The sequence below is a fragment of the Crinia signifera genome, chromosome 5 (assembly GCF_055691185.1).
Source record: "Crinia signifera chromosome 5, ASM5569118v1, whole genome shotgun sequence".
In the NCBI taxonomy this organism is placed as follows: Eukaryota; Metazoa; Chordata; class Amphibia; order Anura; family Myobatrachidae; genus Crinia; species Crinia signifera.
The window spans coordinates 333,963,801-333,983,286 of record NC_139221.1 but is presented as its reverse complement, the minus strand read 5'-3'; the positions used below and the strand labels follow the sequence as shown (position 1 = coordinate 333,983,286).

Here is a 19,486-nt window from a genome sequence, read left to right as displayed (position 1 = left end):
TAATAAAATACATTTTTAATGATAGTGATTCAAATTGTGTGGCGCTCTCTGAGATATTTACAGGGTAGTAGCCCCTATTTAGAATAACGTCTAGTAATATTCTCCTTTGTGCATGCGCCTGATTAACTAGTCTGGTGGGATTAGTTTAGAGTGCTCCTGCTAAGCAGTTATTTGCCCATTAGCTTTGGTGTACTTGGACGCCTCCCTCCGGGGGTCTGGGCTCATTCCACAAGGACTGTGGGCATGCCTTGGGCTGCTAGGGGTGGTACAACAGCAGTGACCATCCAAGGATGTAGGCTAGCGGTGAAGCCTGTCGCCTCCCCAGCTAAGAGTCCCGGGTTTGATTCCCAAGGTGCCAGCCTGTACATTTTAACAACATTACAACTCAACGACTTGGTCGCTCGCCAATACTTTCTTACGCTTCTATGCGTTCGACACGTGTGCCTCCAAGGACTCAGCATTTGGCCAGAGTGTATAGGCCGCGGCACAGGCACGTCCCCACCCTTAGGTGGATGCTTTAGGACAGTGGTAGCCAACCACGGTCCTCGAGAGCTACCAACAGTTCACATTTTCCAGACAACCTAGCTGCTGCACTCATTACTAGCTGAAACATATTTTCAAAGATCCACAGGTGGAGCTAAGTACTTCACTTGTGATTCTGTGAGGAGATCTGGAAAACATTAACTGTTGGTAGCTCTCGAGGACTGGAGTTGGCTACCCCAGCTTTAGGACATAACCCTGTAGCCCCTGATGTCTCCCGAAAAATGTATGTCTTACCTGTGAAATCTCTTTCTTCGAGGACATCAGAGGCCACAGGGATCCCTCCCTGCCATGCCTGCTTCATTTGTATTGAAGTTAATAGATCCTCTGTTGAGGGAACTCGCACATGTTACAGGTAAGACATAATTCTCATTTTTGTGTCGCAGTGGCTGGTGTGACATCACACAGCCACCATGACACGCACTGCAGCGTCACATCACGGCTCCCCGCTCGCGGTTTAAGTCTTTGCGTTGAGCAGATTGGCATCAATTCCTAATAGGGATTTTCTTTAATTAACTTTCAAAGCTGAATTAGCCCCAAGGCCATTGGAAAGCTCATTATTCCATAGTAGGTTGAAGTGTCCAAACTGCTAAGTCAAAGGTTCATATACCCATGTTCCTATAGAGTGTAAGCTTGCGAGCAGGGCCCTTCTACCTCTGTCGGTTTGTTTCTGTCCAGTTTAAACACAGTTTCCAATTGTAAATCCAATGGCATATACTGCGCTACATAAGGAACTGTAAATAAATATATAATACTGTCATTATGTCCTGACTGTCTCTGCTGTTCCACAGGCTCTCACTATAGTTCTGTATTCTAGGTAAGGGGAGATGCAGGTTCCTGTAAGACTGCTGTGGAACTCCTCCATCACATATTGTCCTCTCTGTCCTCCCGCACTGTGACATTAGAGTACCCAGGGGTGTCACTCTTCCTGTTGGAAGAAGAAGGACAGCGGGCACTGTCGGAAACTGAACGGCTCCATCACTGTGTCATAGACCTGTCTCAGCTCAGCTGGAAGGTACTGGACTGTAAGGTAAGTGCTCAGCTACAGAGATTGGGTTATGAGGATGGAACCCCCTGCTGCCCACCTCTATTACTGAGGGACTCACCCTGAGACTTCTCACTTCAGCTGATGAGGACAAGGGAATGGGGGAGATCCTGACGGTCTCCTGTGTGTAATGTGTGTGCAGGACCCGGCAGTATAGGGGCTCGCACCCACCTAGGGAAAGTTACACTTCAGCTGATGAGGAGATGGGTATGGGGGGTGTGGGGTCCTGCAGGTCTCCTGTGTGTAATGTGTGTGCAGGACCCGGCAGTACAGGGGCTCGCACCCACCTAGGGAACGTTACACTGTAGCTGATGAGGAGATGGGTATGGGGGGGTGTGGGGAGATCCTGAAGGTCTCCTGTGTGTAATGTGTGTGCAGGACCCGGCAGTACAGGGGATCGCACCCACCTAGGGAACGCTACACTTCAGCTGATGAGGAGATGGGTATGGGGGGGGGGGATCCTGAAGGTCTCCTGTGTGTAATGTGTGTGCAGGACCCGGCAGTATAGGGGCTCGCACCCACCTAGGGAACGCTACACTTCAGCTGATGAGGAGATGGGTATGGGGGGGGGGATCCTGAAGGTCTCCTGTGTGTAATTTGTGTGCAGGACCCGGCAGTATAGAGGATCGCACCCACCTAGGGAACGTTACACTGCAGCTGATGAGGAGATGGGTATGGGGGGGGGGGGGAGATCCTGAAGGTCTCCTGTGTGTAATGTGTGCAGGACAGCAGGACCCGGCAGTATAGGGGCTCGCACCCACCTAGGGAACGTTACACTGCAGCTGATGAGGAGATGGGTATGGGGGGGGGGGGGGATCCTGAAGGTCTCCTGTGTGTAATGTGTGTGCAGGACCCGGCAGTACAGGGGATCGCACCCACCTAGGGAACATTACACTTCAGCTGATGAGGAGATGGGTATGGGGGGTGTGGGGTCCTGCAGGTCTCCTGTGTGTAATGTGTGCAGGACCCGGCAGTATAGGGGCTCGCACCCACCTAGGGAACGTTACACTTCAGCTGATGAGGAGATGGGTATGGGGGGGGGGGGGATCCTGCAGGTCTCCTGTGTGTAATGTGTGTGCAGGACCCGGCAGTACAGGGGATCGCACCTACCTAGGGAACGTTACACTGCAGCTGATGAGGAGATGGGTATGGGGGGGGGGCGGGGGGAATCCTGCAGGTCTCCTGTGTGTAATGTGTGTGCAGGACCCGGCAGTACAGGGGCTCGCACCCACCTAGGGAACGTTACACTGTAGCTGATGAGGAGATGGGTATGGGGGGGGTGTGGGGAGATCCTGAAGGTCTCCTGTGTGTAATGTGTGTGCAGGACCCGGCAGTACAGGGGATCGCACCCACCTAGGGAACGTTACACTGCAGCTGATGAGGAGATGGGTATGGGGGGTGTGGGGTCCTGCAGGTCTCCTGTGTGTAATGTGTGTGCAAGACCCGGCAGTATAGGGGCTCGCACCCACCTAGGGAACGTTTCACTGCAGCTGATGAGGAGATGGGTATGGGGGGTGTGGGGTCCTGCAGGTCTCCTGTGTGTAATGTGTGTGCAGGACCCGGCAGTACAGGGGATCGCACCCACCTAGGGAACGTTACACTGGTCTCTAAGGAGCAGGAGATATTGATATCCTTACAAAAAAATAAGGATCAAATATGGTTTGAGGTAACATGTTTAAAAAAAGGGGCAGACTAGATGGGCCAAGTGGCATTATAGTACGGCTATACGGTATACCACAGTGTTATCCTGACCTTTATACGCATTATAGTACGGCTATACGGTATACCACGGTGTTATCCTGACCTTTATACACATTATAGTACGGCTATACGGTATACCACGGTGTTATCCTAACCTTTATACGCATTATAGTACGGCTATACGGTATACCACAGTGTTATCCTGACCTTTATGCGCATTATAGTACGGCTATACGGTATACCACGGTGTTATCCTGACCTTTTATGCGCATTATAGTACGGCTATACGGTATACCACGGTGTTATCCTGACCTTTATACACATTATAGTACAGCTATACGGTATACCACGGTGTTATCCTGACCTTTATACACATTATAGTACGGCTTTACGGTATACCACAGTGTTATCCTGACCTTTATACACATTACAGTACAGCTATACCACAGTGTTATCCCGACCTTTTTATGGAAATCCATATATTATCGGCAAAGTCAGTAGTCACCTTTTGCAGATTCTCAGAGAACTGGAAGATCCCCTCTTAAAAATCTGTAAATCTCCGGATACGAAATTCCAGTTATCCAAATGCTTTAAAGTATTTTTCCCTTCCCGCCAGACTCCCAGGCCAAGTGGGAGACTCTGCCTCCAAACTTTCCAAAAAATCTACTCTGCCTATACCAGGCCCAGTGGCCCTAAAGGACGGCATCTAGAAACTACATTAAAACATATTTATTCTACTGCAGGGGTACCGTTACGTCCTGCATTTGACTCCTCTTGGGTTAACAAGGTCATGGTAAATTGGACGGAGGAGATTACTAGAGGGCTCAAAGGTAATTGACCTCGCTCAGAACTTATTCACTTAGCAAAACACATCTGTGAATCTGCTATTTATCTAGGGAATGCTTCAAAAGATAAGCCAGCTTTAGGTGTCAGACTCTCTGCATTATCGATCACATCTAGGCGTTCCCTGTAGGTCCTGGCAAGCTAAGGCTGACCTTAAAAAGGCAGTGGAGTCCCTCCCTTTTACTGGCGAAGTTCTATTCGGAACAGAGCTGGACAAGCTAAATTGGCAAGCCACGGGCGGGAAATCTACCTTCTTACCGTCAGCCAACTAATCGCCCAGAAAACAATTCTCTGGGCCGTCCTTTTGGGGATCCTCTAATTTTAGAGGTAAAACTAGGGGTACCTACATGAATCTCAGAGGCAGAAGCAGAGGGTCCTCCTCGTCCTCCTCTTTCACAGTGCCCGTTGCCAAGAGGCCAAGTCTACTACTGACAAACCCCTGGCATGACAACCTTCCTTCCAACCTGGGGGCCCCAGAGTGGGAACTCGAATAAGGGATTTCAAGAACAGGTGGATGGTGTCTTGCAGAGACAGATGGGTCCAAGCTTTTGTAACCGAAGGATACAAATTGGAATTTGCCTTCCCTTCCACACAAAGGTTTTTCACCACAAGCCTTCCGAGTTCAGAGGGGGACTTGCAGACCTTATAACGGATGTTGTCGGCCAGGGTGATAATTGCAGTCCCTTTGGAACAGCACTCCAAAGGTTTTAATTCTCATCTTTTCATGGTACTGAAACCTGAAAGTTCTGTACAGCCCATTCTAAACTTAAAAACACAAAACTTGTATCTGGCATACCACAAGTTAAAAAAAAAGACAAAATAAAAGATGTGCGTTGCGCAATTATCAGCAGCTGGCACAGGGTAGTCACTCCCCAATAATAGAGCTAGGAAAGAAATTGTATGTGCCAGCGCTGGCTGAAGGAATTACAAGACGGTTAATTAAAAATAGATAATTTTAATGACTAACCATATACTACATAAAACACACATTAAATATAAAAAATGCCACAGATTAATTATAGACACACAGGTGTGTGATCGTTAGTTTGCATTGGTTATTCCTATTTTCATTTTTGAACAGTTGTTATACCCACTTGACAGCCTCATCAGAATATCAGATAGATAATAGTTTTGCAAGACGGTTTTTAATGTATTGATTAATTTCATATGTGTGCACCATTTCCAATTAGTGGAGTGGTATCAATTACTTTCCCTGAGACTGGGATTATTCATTTGCTCCTGAGGAAGCCTGAGTGTATCCGGGGAAACGCGTTGAGCCATTCATTATTACACCCAACTGGCACCACCATCCACTTAGTGTTGCTGCTGAGAGGAAAACTTTCTAACCCCAACTGGACACTGCATGTAGGACAATTGCATCGGTTCCTAATGATCCAGTGTACGATTTTGCAGGTGTGAATGTGTTCCTAAAACACTAGCACTATCCACACCACCCCGAAGTGTGGCGAGCAGCGGCGGAACGCGTCCTCCGAACTTTTCATACCCCCACTATCCACGTCGGCGTGGAGTTGATTTTATATAGTGTGGCGAGCGCAGCATGCCACCGGGCCCGAAGTGTGGCGAGCGCATGCGGATTACTTTACATGTATTCCGCGTCCCCTCTCTGGGCTCGCTGTACTCGCCACACTATATAAAGTCAATTCCATGCCGACGTGGATAGTGGAGGTATGAAAAGGTTGGAGGACGCGTTCCACAGCCACCCGTGGGGCTCGCCAAGCTTCTGGGTGGCGTTGATACTGGGGTTGACGCTAAACAATGGCATAGGTGCAGGTGCTTACAATTGTAAGCACCCATCTATGCACACATCACATCTCATTGTAAGCACCCATCACATCTCATGGCATGGGTGCTTGTACAATAAAATATCACATCGCATTTGATGCACTGAGATCGGATTCGATATTTCATTGTATAAGCACTCCTGTGCACTTTATATGGGCATCGCATCGCATGCTACTATAGTTTACTACGGAGAATAGCCCAGTACGCATTTAGCGTACTGGGTGCCCTGCTAGGAAACAAGTACCGAATATTTATTTCCCTGGATATCAAAGACTCTATTTATACCATCAACGAACAACATCTATGAGCATAGATCTGGAATGGGTTCTGAGGAGAATGATGGCTTCATCCTTGGAAATTTGGTGGTTCGGTTGTGGGTCCTTAACTTTGAGTGCCTGGATACTCACCTCCATCAACCTTTCCCCCTGCATTTCCTTTACCTTAAATATATTTTCTTCTGCGGCAGACGTCAGGGGCCACAGGGATAACAGTGGGTATAGGAGTGAGGTCACGACCAATCCAGCACCAGAAAGGTTAAAACCTTCTGGCTGTCTGGAGACAGCCCTGGCTCCTCCCCTCCTCTACCCCGCCTCCCAGGCTAGTTACTTTTAGTTTTAATTGTGCTGGCAGGAGCCAACATGCATTTTTGAAAGGGGCTGCTTTTAAGCAGCCAAGACTTCACTTTTAATTTTTTTATCTTTATTATTCTTTTCACTGACCGCGTCAGAGTAGCAGCGCTGGGGGTCTGTTAGACCCCTACACTGCGCTCCATCACCCGGGACCCGGCAGCCGCACACCTCCCACGTGGCTCCCACAGCGGGGGTGTCGGCTGGCTCCAGCCACTGAGGAGACGCAGCTGCGACGGGGACCGGGACTCCAGCGGCGACAACCGCTTAAGGTAACGCGCTCCCCGCCGGGAGCATGCACGCGCACAATGTAAATAGCCTCGCCGGGCTGCACTAGCAAGCGGCAGACCTGCCGCCTTCTAATAGGGTGTGCGTTCTGCTCCGTTGGACCACCAGGGAGACCTGAGTGTGGGCAGTGGCGTCGGTATGCAGGGTCGCCCGGCAAGCGCCGCATCCCTGCCATGTTACCGGCGCCGCATGAGTCATTAAACCTGGGAGGCCATTTGCTAGTAGGGGGAGGGAACCTCTCCTCACACAGCCCCTCCCCCGCAGTCAGGAGCATGGATATACCCACATGAGTTTCCTGCCCTGGTCTCTTCCTGCCTGTTTGCTGCACCTGTGAGAGGGACAAAGAGAGCTCTCTGCCAGTCTGAAGTTCCATCTCTTCACGGCCGGGCCATCTGGGCAATTCCCCCCTGTACCTCTCCTTCAAGGATACCAGGTTACAGTAATTTATGCTCCTGCCGTCCTTTGTGCTTTGCGGAGCCCAGTGCCAGATTTTTATTTTGCATTGTATGCTCTGTATGTGTGCTGTGTTCGAGATGTAGGCTATTCTATAACCTTTCGCCGTCGACCGCCAAGCTCGTTCTTTTCAACAAGTTTTCCCAAGGACTTGGAAAAGCGCGTAGCCCTGGAACAGGCCATACAAAAACTACTGTCTACAGGTGTCATAGCCCCCGTTCCGGTGTCGCAACAAGGCACAGGTTTTTACGCCAGTCTTTTCTTGGTGCGGAAGCCCAATGGGACTTTCCATCCCATTTTAAATCTATGTTAGGGGGTAAGCACGCTCTTAACACATTCCGCCAATCCTTGTTTTTGGGTTCATGGGCATTACCCAGATCCCTGATGAATTTCTGGCCACCGGTAAAATTTTTCCTGGGATCGGGGAATTCTTTAATGATTGACCGCAGCTCAGACCTAGTCCACGGCCAATACATTGCAACATTCCTCATCAGCGTTACACCTTCCCTCTGTGTCCTCCCATTGGGTACGGCTATTATGTGGACAGGGTGTAACTGCCACATCGCTACATTCTGCCTCAACTTGGGGGTGACAGTCCCATACTTACCCGTAGCTCTGATCTTGGGCATCTCACCTGCCGAGGCAGCGGTTGTGGCTCTTACTGGTTGTGCTTGGCCAACCCTTGTGTCCTGCATGGTTACTGGAGAGGGCCGAGATCAGGCTAGATTCATCCTCCTCTGAAATGATCCTTTAATAAACTTAGAACAGGATATAATTTACAGGGGTTAGTACATGTGTCATTATTATTCCCAACATTTTTCCGCATGATATTGGTTGTAGCTGTTTCTTTCCCATCGGCATATGTCTGTGGTGGTGCAGTCGCATTCACTTCCCTATTTCCTCTTATTCTTTCTGCATGAGCAAGTTCATTTTGTATTACCCCTCCTGGGTTTAATCAAACATATCCTATTTCTAACTGTTTGCAGCACATCTGAGTCAAAACTACCAATTTTAGTAAACGATACCTTATCTTCATCATTCATTCATTCCCATTCATTGCAAAAAGCCTTTGCGTGTGGACCATATTTCCCACACATTATCAACCTTGCTGACTCCTTGGGCCGCAACTTTCCAGCCTGAACCCTGACTGCCGAACGCCTTCTGCTTGTGCAATTGGATCCCATTGGACTTTTTAAACACAATACTCAAATGCACAACAAAAAGACGGTGAAAGTTCTCAGAGTGCTTTCCACCCACTCCTAATCAGCTGGCTGTACCACGATTCACTCCATTAGTGACCACTGCGTTCCCAGTGAGGACCTCATCAGCAATGGTTTCTTATTACTGGAATTTGTGTAGGGAGAGAAACAGGCTATCGTTCCTCTTTCCAGTGAACGTCTTACCTTGGACAATTTTTTTTTCCTGAGCAAGAAACTGTGAAAAAATCACGCTTGCGTATGCTCTAAACACAATTTATGCAAAAGCATGCTAACTGGAATCACGTTTCGCCACGTTTCGCATGCATAAACCTGCGGTCCAATCGCACAGCATATAGATACTTGTTATCTAGCCGCCCAACAATCAGTGTAGTCTAATTCACAAGCTGCGCTCCTCAGCCGTAGCGTAACACTAAAGGCCCCATACACTACGCGATTTGGGCCTGATTTCACCCGATTCTGGAGGATCGGGCTGATAAATCGGGTGAAATTGCCCAAATCACGTAAGGTATGACATCCAATCTGATCCGATGCGCGGTCCCGTGCGCATTGGATCAGATCTGGATGTCGGACGGTCTGCACATAAGATAAATCTTATGTGCAGCCGGCATTGAGCTGGTCTGGGGGAGTGAGGACCGGAGAGCAGGGTCCGGTCCATGTGTAATGTAGAGGGGGTAGTCAGGTGGCGGGGAGCGGGGTCCGGTCCAGCTGCAGGAGGGGTAGTGAGCTAGCTGGTGGACTGGAGACTAGGTAGCGTCAGGCGGGGAGCGCACGGCGCATAACAGAGTCCGAGTAGCGGCAAGCGGGAGAATAGGAAACATCCTATTCAAAAGACTGGGTGGCCGCTGATTGGCCGAGAGCTCAGCCCTACCCGCCCAGTCTTTTGAATAGGATGTTTCTGTCACGACTGGGGATTTGGGACCCGGGAGTGACCTTGGTGGCTAGCTGACAACCCAATGGAAACAGGACGGAGGCAAGTGGATACAAATGGGTAATGTTTATTGCATAGAATGAACTGGTACAGGGGACATTAGAAAGTCTGTAAAAGTCTTTGGAAAGCTGGGAACTGATAAGTTACTTGGAGGCACGTAGTAGAGGCACGGGAGCACAGGAGCTGGAAAGCACAGAGGAGGGCCACTGGAGAGCAGGTGCCGGAAGCACTGTAGGCAGTGGTGAAGGTGGTTGCGGGTGCAGGTACTGAGGCACGCAGAGACAGGTGGACACAGGTGCAGATGCTGGAGCGTGCGGGTGCAAGTGGTCACAGGTGCAGGTAACTCGGAAGCACAGGTGCAGGGAACTCGGAAGCACAGGTGCAGGGAACTCGGAAGCACAGGTGCAGGTAACTCGGAAGCACAGGTGCAGGTAACTCGAAATGCAGGAACGGATGAACACTGGTGCAGATGAGCACAGGTGCAGGAAACTCGGAAGCACAGGTGCAGGTAACTCGGAAGCACAGGTGCAGGGAACTCGGAAGCACAGGTGCAGGTAACTCGGAAGCACAGGTACGGATGAACACTGGCACAGATGAACACAGGTGCAGGCGACTCGGGAACACAGGTGCAGGCGACTCGGGAACACAGGTGCAGGCGACTCGGGAACACAGGTGCAGGCGACTCGGGAACACAGGTGCAGGCGACTCGGGAACACAGGTGCTGGGACAGGAAGCAGGTACTGGATACAGGTACAGGGTAACACTGGTGCAGGTACTTGTAATGCAGGAACAGGTGAACACTGGTGCAGGGTCTTGAAGGCACACAGGTGTAGGAACGCTGGTGCAGGGTTTTGGAGGCACACAGGTGTAGGAACGCTGGTGCAGGGTGTTGGAGGCACACAGGTGTAGGAATGCTGGAGCAGGTACTTGGAGACACACAGGTGTAGAAATGCTGGTGCAGGGTCTTGGAAGCAGGATACAAATGCTGGGTAACTGGAATACCACAGAGCTAAAGCAGGAACACAAGCTGAAGCTTCCTCCCAAGTTATTGACAACAATGCAAAAGCAAAGCGTCTATGCAGGGCTGGGAGGATAACCCCTCAGAGCAGCACTGATTGGCCATCCGGGTGATTGGGAATGGCCACACCTGGAACAGTCTCTGGATGAGGCCAACAGGGAACTTGTATAAATTCTTTCAAGTGGTAACCACAGAGTTAATGGCTGAATCAGAATCACCCAGGTGCTCATTACAAGCACATACTCAGATCTTGCTGCAGCAGGCTGAGAAACAAGACTGACAGGCAGGTAAGACAGGACAAACACACTGAGTTCTGGCAGGATTGTGACAGTACCCCCCCTTTTTGGGTGGCCACCGGACACTTCAGGAACTTTGAAGAAAAGTCACAATTCTGCCTCATCGTCAGAACAGGTGGACCATCCATCGTCGATGTAAACGGAATTCCCGTTCCATTGGACACGATAATGAGGATGACTTCCGTCCTGAAGGAACACTTGACTTGGACGAAGAGGACCACTGGAGAAAGACGTAGAATCAAATTCATCAGGGATAACTGAAGTATTTTTGACTGGAACTGAGAGACCAGAAGATCGGGCTCTTGAGGCTAAGGCACCACTAGGACTCAAATTAAATCTTGTTCGATATCCAGGGGCTTTCGGATAGCTATCTTTAGCATCTAACTGAAATTTTCTCAGAGGTAAGACATGGCAAGGTGAAACAGGATTTTCAAGGAAAGGGGTAGAGTCATAATCCTCATCATACTCGGAATCAGAATCCATGTCTAGAGTTAAGACTGCCTTGCTCTGACTGGAGGTTTCTGAAGACTTGTTGGGGCAAGGTACCGTAGAAGGTTCCACTTGAGGATGAGACAGAGAAACACAGCCAACTCTTAAGCTCATGGGTACAGACCTTGAAGATGTGGGATATTCAGCAGAAAACTCGAAGGAATCTTTGGAAGGAGACAGAGCCATATAATTTAGTTCCATATCTATGGACTGAGTCTTTGGTGACGACTGTGAACCAGCCTGTTTTCTGGCAGCCCGAAAATTTTTGATATATTGGTCAAGAAGAGCTTGATCTTGTTCGGGGAGTTCCATCTTGGAGGACTGAGCTAAATCTGTGTTAAAGTATAGAGTCTCTAGAGTACTAACTGTTTTTTCAACACAGTGGGAGTCGATAGAAGACAGGCTGGAATTATCAGGATCAGGTAAGTTTGGAAGAGTCTCTGGGCTGAAGGATAGTACAGACTTGGAAGTAGACCAACTTGGACCAGCTGGAACCGGAGGACATCCGATTGTACTTGAACGAGCTAGGACCGGCAGGGACTCTGGATTGACGGATGGGACCGGATGAACGAGCTAGGACCGGCAGGGACTCTGGATTGACGGATGGGACCGGATGATCACTAAAAATGCTTAAACCGGCTGGGACCGGCATGGACTCAGGATTGATGGATGGCAACGGATGATCACTTAAGATACTTGAACCGGCTGGGACCGGCATGGACTCTGGACTGACGGTTAAGACCGGATGAGAACCAGAGGTGTTGGAATCAGCTGGAACTAAATGAGCCTCTTGACTGACAGCTGGAACCGGATCATCAATGGAGGTACTTGAACCGGCTGGAACCGGAGTGGACACAGGACTGCGGACCCCCACTTGGGGCTGAAGACTGCGGACCCCCACTTGGGGCTGAAGACTGCGGACCCCCACTTGGGGCTGAAGACTGCGGACCCCCACTTGGGGCTGAAGACTGCGGACCCCCACTTGGGGCTGAAGACTGGATGTGGTCAGAATCACTTTGTTCTTGGGCTTGCGGAGTGAACAATTCTCAATGAAGTGGTCTGGATTACCACAGTAGAAACATAAATGGAGAGACCTGCGTCTTTGGCGTTCAGATTCTGAAAGCTGGGACCTCCGCTTGCCCTGGACAGAAATTTCGCTCTGAAGGTTGGGAGGCCTTTCAGATTTCACAGGCACTGTCACTGAGACTCCTTTCACTTTGGAGCTGTAGCTGATGGGCTTCACAACCTCAGGAGTGTAACTGAGTAACGTAGTTATTATGGGAAAAAAATTTGCCAAAAGTTCTTGCAGCTGGATAAGTGAGTGGTGGTAGGTTCCCATTGGTATTGCTGTCAGATTTTGCATAGCCACTTTAAAGGCACTAGCCAAGTCCAGGGGCTTTTGCATACTGTCACGACTGGGGATTTGGGACCCGGGAGTGACCTTGGTGGCTAGCTGACAACCCAATGGAAACAGGACGGAGGCAAGTGGATACAAATGGGTAATGTTTATTGCATAGAATGAACTGGTACAGGGGACATTAGAAAGTCTGTAAAAGTCTTTGGAAAGCTGGGAACTGATAAGTTACTTGGAGGCACGTAGTAGAGGCACAGGAGCTGGAAAGCACAGAGTAGGGCCACTGGAGAGCAGGTGCCGGAAGCACTGTAGGCAGTGGTGAAGGTGGTTGCGGGTGCAGGTACTGAGGCACGCAGAGACAGGTGGACACAGGTGCAGATGCTGGAGCGTGCGGGTGCAAGTGGTCACAGGTGCAGGTAACTCGGAAGCACAGGTGCAGGAAACTCGGAAGCACAGGTGCAGGAAACTCGGAAGCACAGGTGCAGGTAACTCGGAAGCACAGGTGCAGGTAACTCGAAATGCAGGAACGGATGAACACTGGTGCAGATGAACACAGGTGCAGGTAACTCGGAAGCACAGGTGCAGGTAACTCGGAAGCACAGGTGCAGGTAACTCGGAAGCACAGGTGCAGGTAACTCGAAATGCAGGAACGGATGAACACTGGTGCAGATGAACACAGGTGCAGGTAACTCGGAAGCACAGGTGCAGGCGACTCGGGAACACAGGTGCAGGCGACTCGGGAACACAGGTGCAGGCGACTCGGGAACACAGGTGCAGGCGACTCGGGAACACAGGTGCAGGCGACTCGGGAACACAGGTGCTGGGACAGGAAGCAGGTACAGGGTAACACTGGTGCAGGTACTTGTAATGCAGGAACAGGTGAACACTGGTGCAGGGTCTTGAAGGCACACAGGTGTAGGAACGCTGGTGCAGGGTTTTGGAGGCACACAGGTGTAGGAACGCTGGTGCAGGGTGTTGGAGGCACACAGGTGTAGGAACGCTGGTGCAGGGTGTTGGAGGCACACAGGTGCAGGAACACTGGTGCAGGGTCTTGGAAGCACACAGGTGTAGGAATGCTGGAGCAGGTACTTGGAGACACACAGGTGTAGAAATGCTGGTGCAGGGTCTTGGAAGCAGGATACAAATGCTGGGTAACTGGAATACCACAGAGCTAAAGCAGGAACACAAGCTGAAGCTTCCTCCCAAGTTATTGACAACAATGCAAAAGCAAAGCGTCTATGCAGGGCTGGGAGGATAACCCCTCAGAGCAGCACTGATTGGCCATCCGGGTGATTGGGAATGGCCACACCTGGAACAGTCTCTGGATGAGGCCAACAGGGAACTTGTATAAATTCTTTCAAGTGGTAACCACAGAGTTAATGGCTGAATCAGAATCACCCAGGTGCTCATTACAAGCACATACTCAGATCTTGCTGCAGCAGGCTGAGAAACAAGACTGACAGGCAGGTAAGACAGGACAAACACACTGAGTTCTGGCAGGATTGTGACAGTTTCCTATTCCCCCGCTCACTGCTACCCGGACTCTGTTATGCGTTGTGCGCTCCGTGCTCCCCGCCTGCCGCTACCTAGTCTCCAGTCCACAAGCTAGCTCACTACCCCTCCTGCAGCTGGACCGGACCCCGCTCCCCGCCACCTCTCGTGCATCACACATGGACCGGACCCTGCTCCCCGCCACCTCTCGTGCATCACACATGGACCGGACCCCGCTCTCCGCCACCTCTCCTGCATCACACATGGACCGGACCGGACCCTGCTCTCCGGTCTCTGGTCCTCCGCATGCAAGCTCCCCCCCAGACCCTGCTCTCCCACAGCTCCCCCGGATTTACATGTGATAAATCGATCCGATTTATCACATGTAAAAAATGGCACATTAAGTGCCAAATCATATCAGGAGCTGCCGGGGGAGCTCAGGGAAAGTCGGGCCGACATTAGGCTGAATTGTCCTTAGGACAAGTCGGCGTAGTGTATGGGGGCCTTAAAACTTAACCTTCAATTCACAATCTATACTCTATCACGATCCTTACGCCACTGAGCCTCTGCTAACTCCGTGTCTCCACGGGATCCCGATTTTCCCGGGGTTCAAATTTACTCACTCTTACACTTTGATTATCTTTTCTGTACAGAAAAAAATTATTTCCTTTAACTGGTATCCTGCTCCAGAGGTGATACAATTCTAATAAGCTTTACAATAATCTGGCTGAAACTGGACAATCACTTGTTTAATGTTTCTTCAATCCCACGTAGAAAATATCACTGTCTAATATGCGGCTACTGTGTGCGATTATGTAAAACGTGCGCATACATTTGTATTATGCCACGTGTATACCGGATGCTAACAATAGTTGGTTCCTGTGTATATCTATCCTCAGGCAACCTTCGTGCTATTTGCTTACTGATAGTGAGGCACAATAATCCTTATCCCCACATTCTACGTGCACCGGAATTGTCCAGCAGACAACTTCCGTTCAGTGCTACTTAAACTTTTTAGAAATACTTTTTCAATTACCCACTATCACAATATATTCTAATGTACAACAAGTGATTTTGTCCAATTCTATACAGATCTACAAATGACTATTAAAACTTATGGCAACAATACATGGGAATAATCACAAATAACTATATGCGAAAATGTGCCTAAATGTAAACACAGCTGTACATTTACTCAATACATTTAAATGTATTCGCTTGTGCGTATTTTCGCTTCAAAAAGCGAGACTCACTGTTTTTTTTGCCATCCCTTTAGATTACCATCAGCACCTCCTGAGACTGTACAAGACCGATGTGGTTTAACAACATTAGATAGATGTTTTTTTTTTTAACACAAAACAAAATATTTTTACGTTCGTTGTCTCCCATCCTTTGTTGTTAAACCAAAGTCTGTGAAGCCCTGCAAGTCCGCGAGTATGAGATGAACCGGACACGCCCCCATCTGTAGAGTTCAAATCATTTGCAAAGAAATACACTTTATAGAGGTCATCGTATATTCGCCGCAACCTGCGTGTAAACGCAACGAATATAGCAGACACTTATCAGGCACAAAACATAGTATTATCTACAACACACAAGGATATAATGAAACCCCTATCAGAGAAGGAATGCGACACCAATACTTCTTTCTATGCAGCAGCACAGCTTTTACTTCGGGAAAAGCAATATACAGTCAAGTACAAAAAAAACATAGCCACAACCAATATACATACGTGATACGCAAGCGCTGCTGGGTCCAGGCCTCAGTCATCTAAGCAAGATGACCTCAGAGGAAGGTGTGTGTGACATACAGTACACCAGGAGCGCTGCTCTTTTATTCAATAGTTCAAAAGGGAATACAATAGGGAATGTATGCTCTTCTTCCATTGGTCCAGGGGTGGGACATATCCAGTACACTGGGGATCATTGGTCGGCTTTCATGGTGGACGATGCCGGAGTCTTGAGATGTGATTACAGTTGTTTACTTCTGGGTTCCCCACCCCAAGACTAGTCACACCCACCCCATTATCATACAGTAATATACATGAATCTGATATTGTTAATAACTTGTCGCTGCAATATGTGACTATCCTCACAACTACCCGATTACTGCTTATAAGTAATGAATGATTTGCTAATGATATCTCATTCCATCCCAGCATGTTCAGCTGGATCACTTGGTCAATATCGTAGGTGCCGATTCTGTGGGTGCTCAAGGGCCCGAGCACCCACGGAAACTCATGAGCACCCACGGGCCCGAGTCCCGCTGCTGGGCCGCCATATTAACTTGCTAATTTGCGGCTGCAGCACATTGTCGGACCCGCCACCTGGGAAACAGTTTCCCGGGAAGAGTGTATTCTGTCCACGGAGTACCTGCACTGTGGGGGCCTTTATGTACCTGCACTGTGGGGGCCTTTATGTACCTGCACTGTGGGGGCATTTATGTACCTGCATTTATGTAGCGCTGTGTGCACAGATGTAGGAGTACATGTTATATGTAGTGCTGTAGGCACAGATGTAGGAGTACATGTTATATGTAGCGCTGTGTGCACAGATGTAGGATTACATGTTATATGTAGCGCTGTATGCGCAGATGTAGGATTACATGTTATATGAAGTGCTGTATGCACAGATGTAGGATTGCATGTTATATGTAGCACTGTATGCATGGATGTAGGATTACATGTTATATGAAGTGCTGTATGCACAGATGTAGGATTGCATGTTATATGTAGCACTGTATGCACAGATGTAGGATTGCATGTTATATGTAGCACTGTATGCACAGATGTAGGATTACATGTTATATGTAGTGCTGTAGGCACAGATGTAGGAGTACATGTTATATGTAGCGCTGTGTGCACAGATGTAGGATTGCACGGTATATGTAGTGCTGTATGTGCAGATGTAGGATTACATGTTATATGTAGCGCTGTATGCGCAGATGTAGGATTACATGTTATATGAAGTGCTGTATGCACAGATGTAGGATTGCATGTTATATGTAGCACTGTATGCATGGATGTAGGATTACATGTTATATGAAGTGCTGTATGCACAGATGTAGGATTGCATGTTATATGTAGCACTGTATGCACAGATGTAGGATTACATGTTATATGTAGTGCTGTAGGCACAGATGTAGGAGTACATGTTATATGTAGCGCTGTGTGCACAGATGTAGGATTGCACGGTATATGTAGTGCTGTATGTGCAGATGTAGGATTACATGTTATATGTAGCGCTGTGTGCACAGATGTAGGATTACATGTTATATGTAGTGCTGTATGCGCAGATGTAGGATTACATGTTATATGTAGCGCTGTGTGCACAGATGTAGGATTACATGTTATATGTAGCGCTGTGTGCACAGATGTAGGATTACATGTTATATGTAGTGCTGTGTGCACAGATGTAGGATTACACGGTATATGTAGTGCTGTATGCGCAGATGTAGGATTACATGTTATATGTAGCACTGTATGCGCAGATGTAGGATTACATGTTATATGTAGCGCTGTGTGCACAGATGTAGGATTACCTGTTATATGTAGCACTGTATGCATGGATGTAGGATTACATGTTATATGAAGTGCTGTAGGCACAGATGTAGGAGTACATGTTATATGTAGTGCTGTAGGCACAGATGTAGGAGTACATGTTATATGTAGTGCTGTATGCGCAGATGTAGGATTACATGTTATATGTAGCGCTGTATGCGCAGATGTAGGATTACATGTTATATGTAGCGCTGTGTGCACAGATGTAGGATTACATGTTATATGTAGCGCTGTATGCACAGCTGTAGGATTAAATGTTATATGTAGTGCTGTATGCGCAGATGTTGGATTACACGGTATATGTAGTGCTGTATGCGCAGATGTAGGATTACATGTTATATGTAGCGCTGTATGCGCAGATGTAGGATTACATGTTATATGTAGCGCTGTGTGCGCAGATGTAGGATTACATGTTATATGTAGCGCTGTGTGCACAGATGTAGGATTGCATGTTATATGTAGCACTGTATGCATGGATGTAGGAGTACATGTTATATGTAGTGCTGTAGGCACAGATGTAGGAGTACATGTTATATGTAGCGCTGTGTGCACAGATGTAGGAGTACATGTTATATGTAGTGCTGTAGGCACAGATGTAGGAGTACATGTTATATGTAGCGCTGTGTGCACAGATGTAGGATTACATGTTATATGTAGTGCTGTATGCATGGATGTAGGATTACATGTTATATGTAGCGCTGTGTGCACAGATGTAGGATTACATTTTATATGTAGTGCTGTATGCACAGATGTAGGATTACATGTTATATGTAGTGCTGTGTGCACAGATGTAGGATTACATTTTATATGTAGTGCTGTGTGCACAGATGTAGGATTACATGTTATATGTAGTGCTGTGTGCACAGATGTAGGATTACATGTTATATGTAGTGCTGTGTGCACAGATGTAGGATTACATGTTATATGTAGTGCTGTGTGCACAGCTGTAGGATTACATGTTATATGTAGTGCTGTAGGCACAGCTGTAGGATTACATGTTATATGTGGCGCTGTGTGCACAGATGTAGGGTTACACGGTATATGTAGTGCTGTGTGCACAGATGTAGGATCACATGTTATATGTAGTGCTGTGTGCACAGATGTAGGATTACATGTTATATGTAGCGCTGTATGCACAGATGTATGAGTACATGTTATATGTAGCGATGTATGCACAGATGTAGGATTACATGTTATATGTAGCGATGTAGGCACAGCTGTAGGATTACATGTTATATGTAGTGCTGTGTGCACAGATGTAGGATTACATGTTATATGTAGCGCTGTGTGCACAGATGTAGGATTACATGTTATATGTAGTGATGTAGGCACAGATGTAGGATCACATGTTATATGTAGTGCTGTGTGCACAGATGTAGGATTACATGTTATATGTAGCGCTGTATGCACAGATGTATGAGTACATGTTATATGTAGTGATGTATGCACAGATGTAGGATTACATGTTATATGTAGTGCTGTAGGCACAGATGTAGGATTACACGTTATATGTAGCACTGTGTGCACAGATGTAGGGTTACACGGTATATGTAGCGCTGTATGCACAGATGTAGGATTACATGTTATATGTAGCGCTGTGTGCACAGATGTAGGATTACATGTTATATGTAGTGATGTGTGCGCAGATGTAGGAGTACAAGTTATATGTAGTGATGTGTGCGCAGATGTAGGATTACATGTTATATTTAGCACTGTGTGCACAGATGTAGGATTACATGTTATATGTAGTGATGTATGCACGAATGTAGGATTACATTTTATATGTAGTGATGTAGACGCAGATGTAGGATTACATGTTATACGTAGCGCT

General features: G+C 48.0%; 1 protein-coding gene across 1 annotated transcript in view; it reads left to right on the top strand.

The window, feature by feature from the left end:
- PARP10 (poly(ADP-ribose) polymerase family member 10) overlaps positions 1-19,486 on the top strand; it is a 169,879-nt gene that overhangs the window by 84,702 nt on the left and 65,691 nt on the right. The window contains exon 6 of the mRNA XM_083145065.1: positions 1,358-1,570. Coding sequence (XP_083001191.1) covers positions 1,358-1,570 — 213 coding nt within the window. The remainder of the gene's footprint in view (positions 1-1,357; positions 1,571-19,486) is intronic.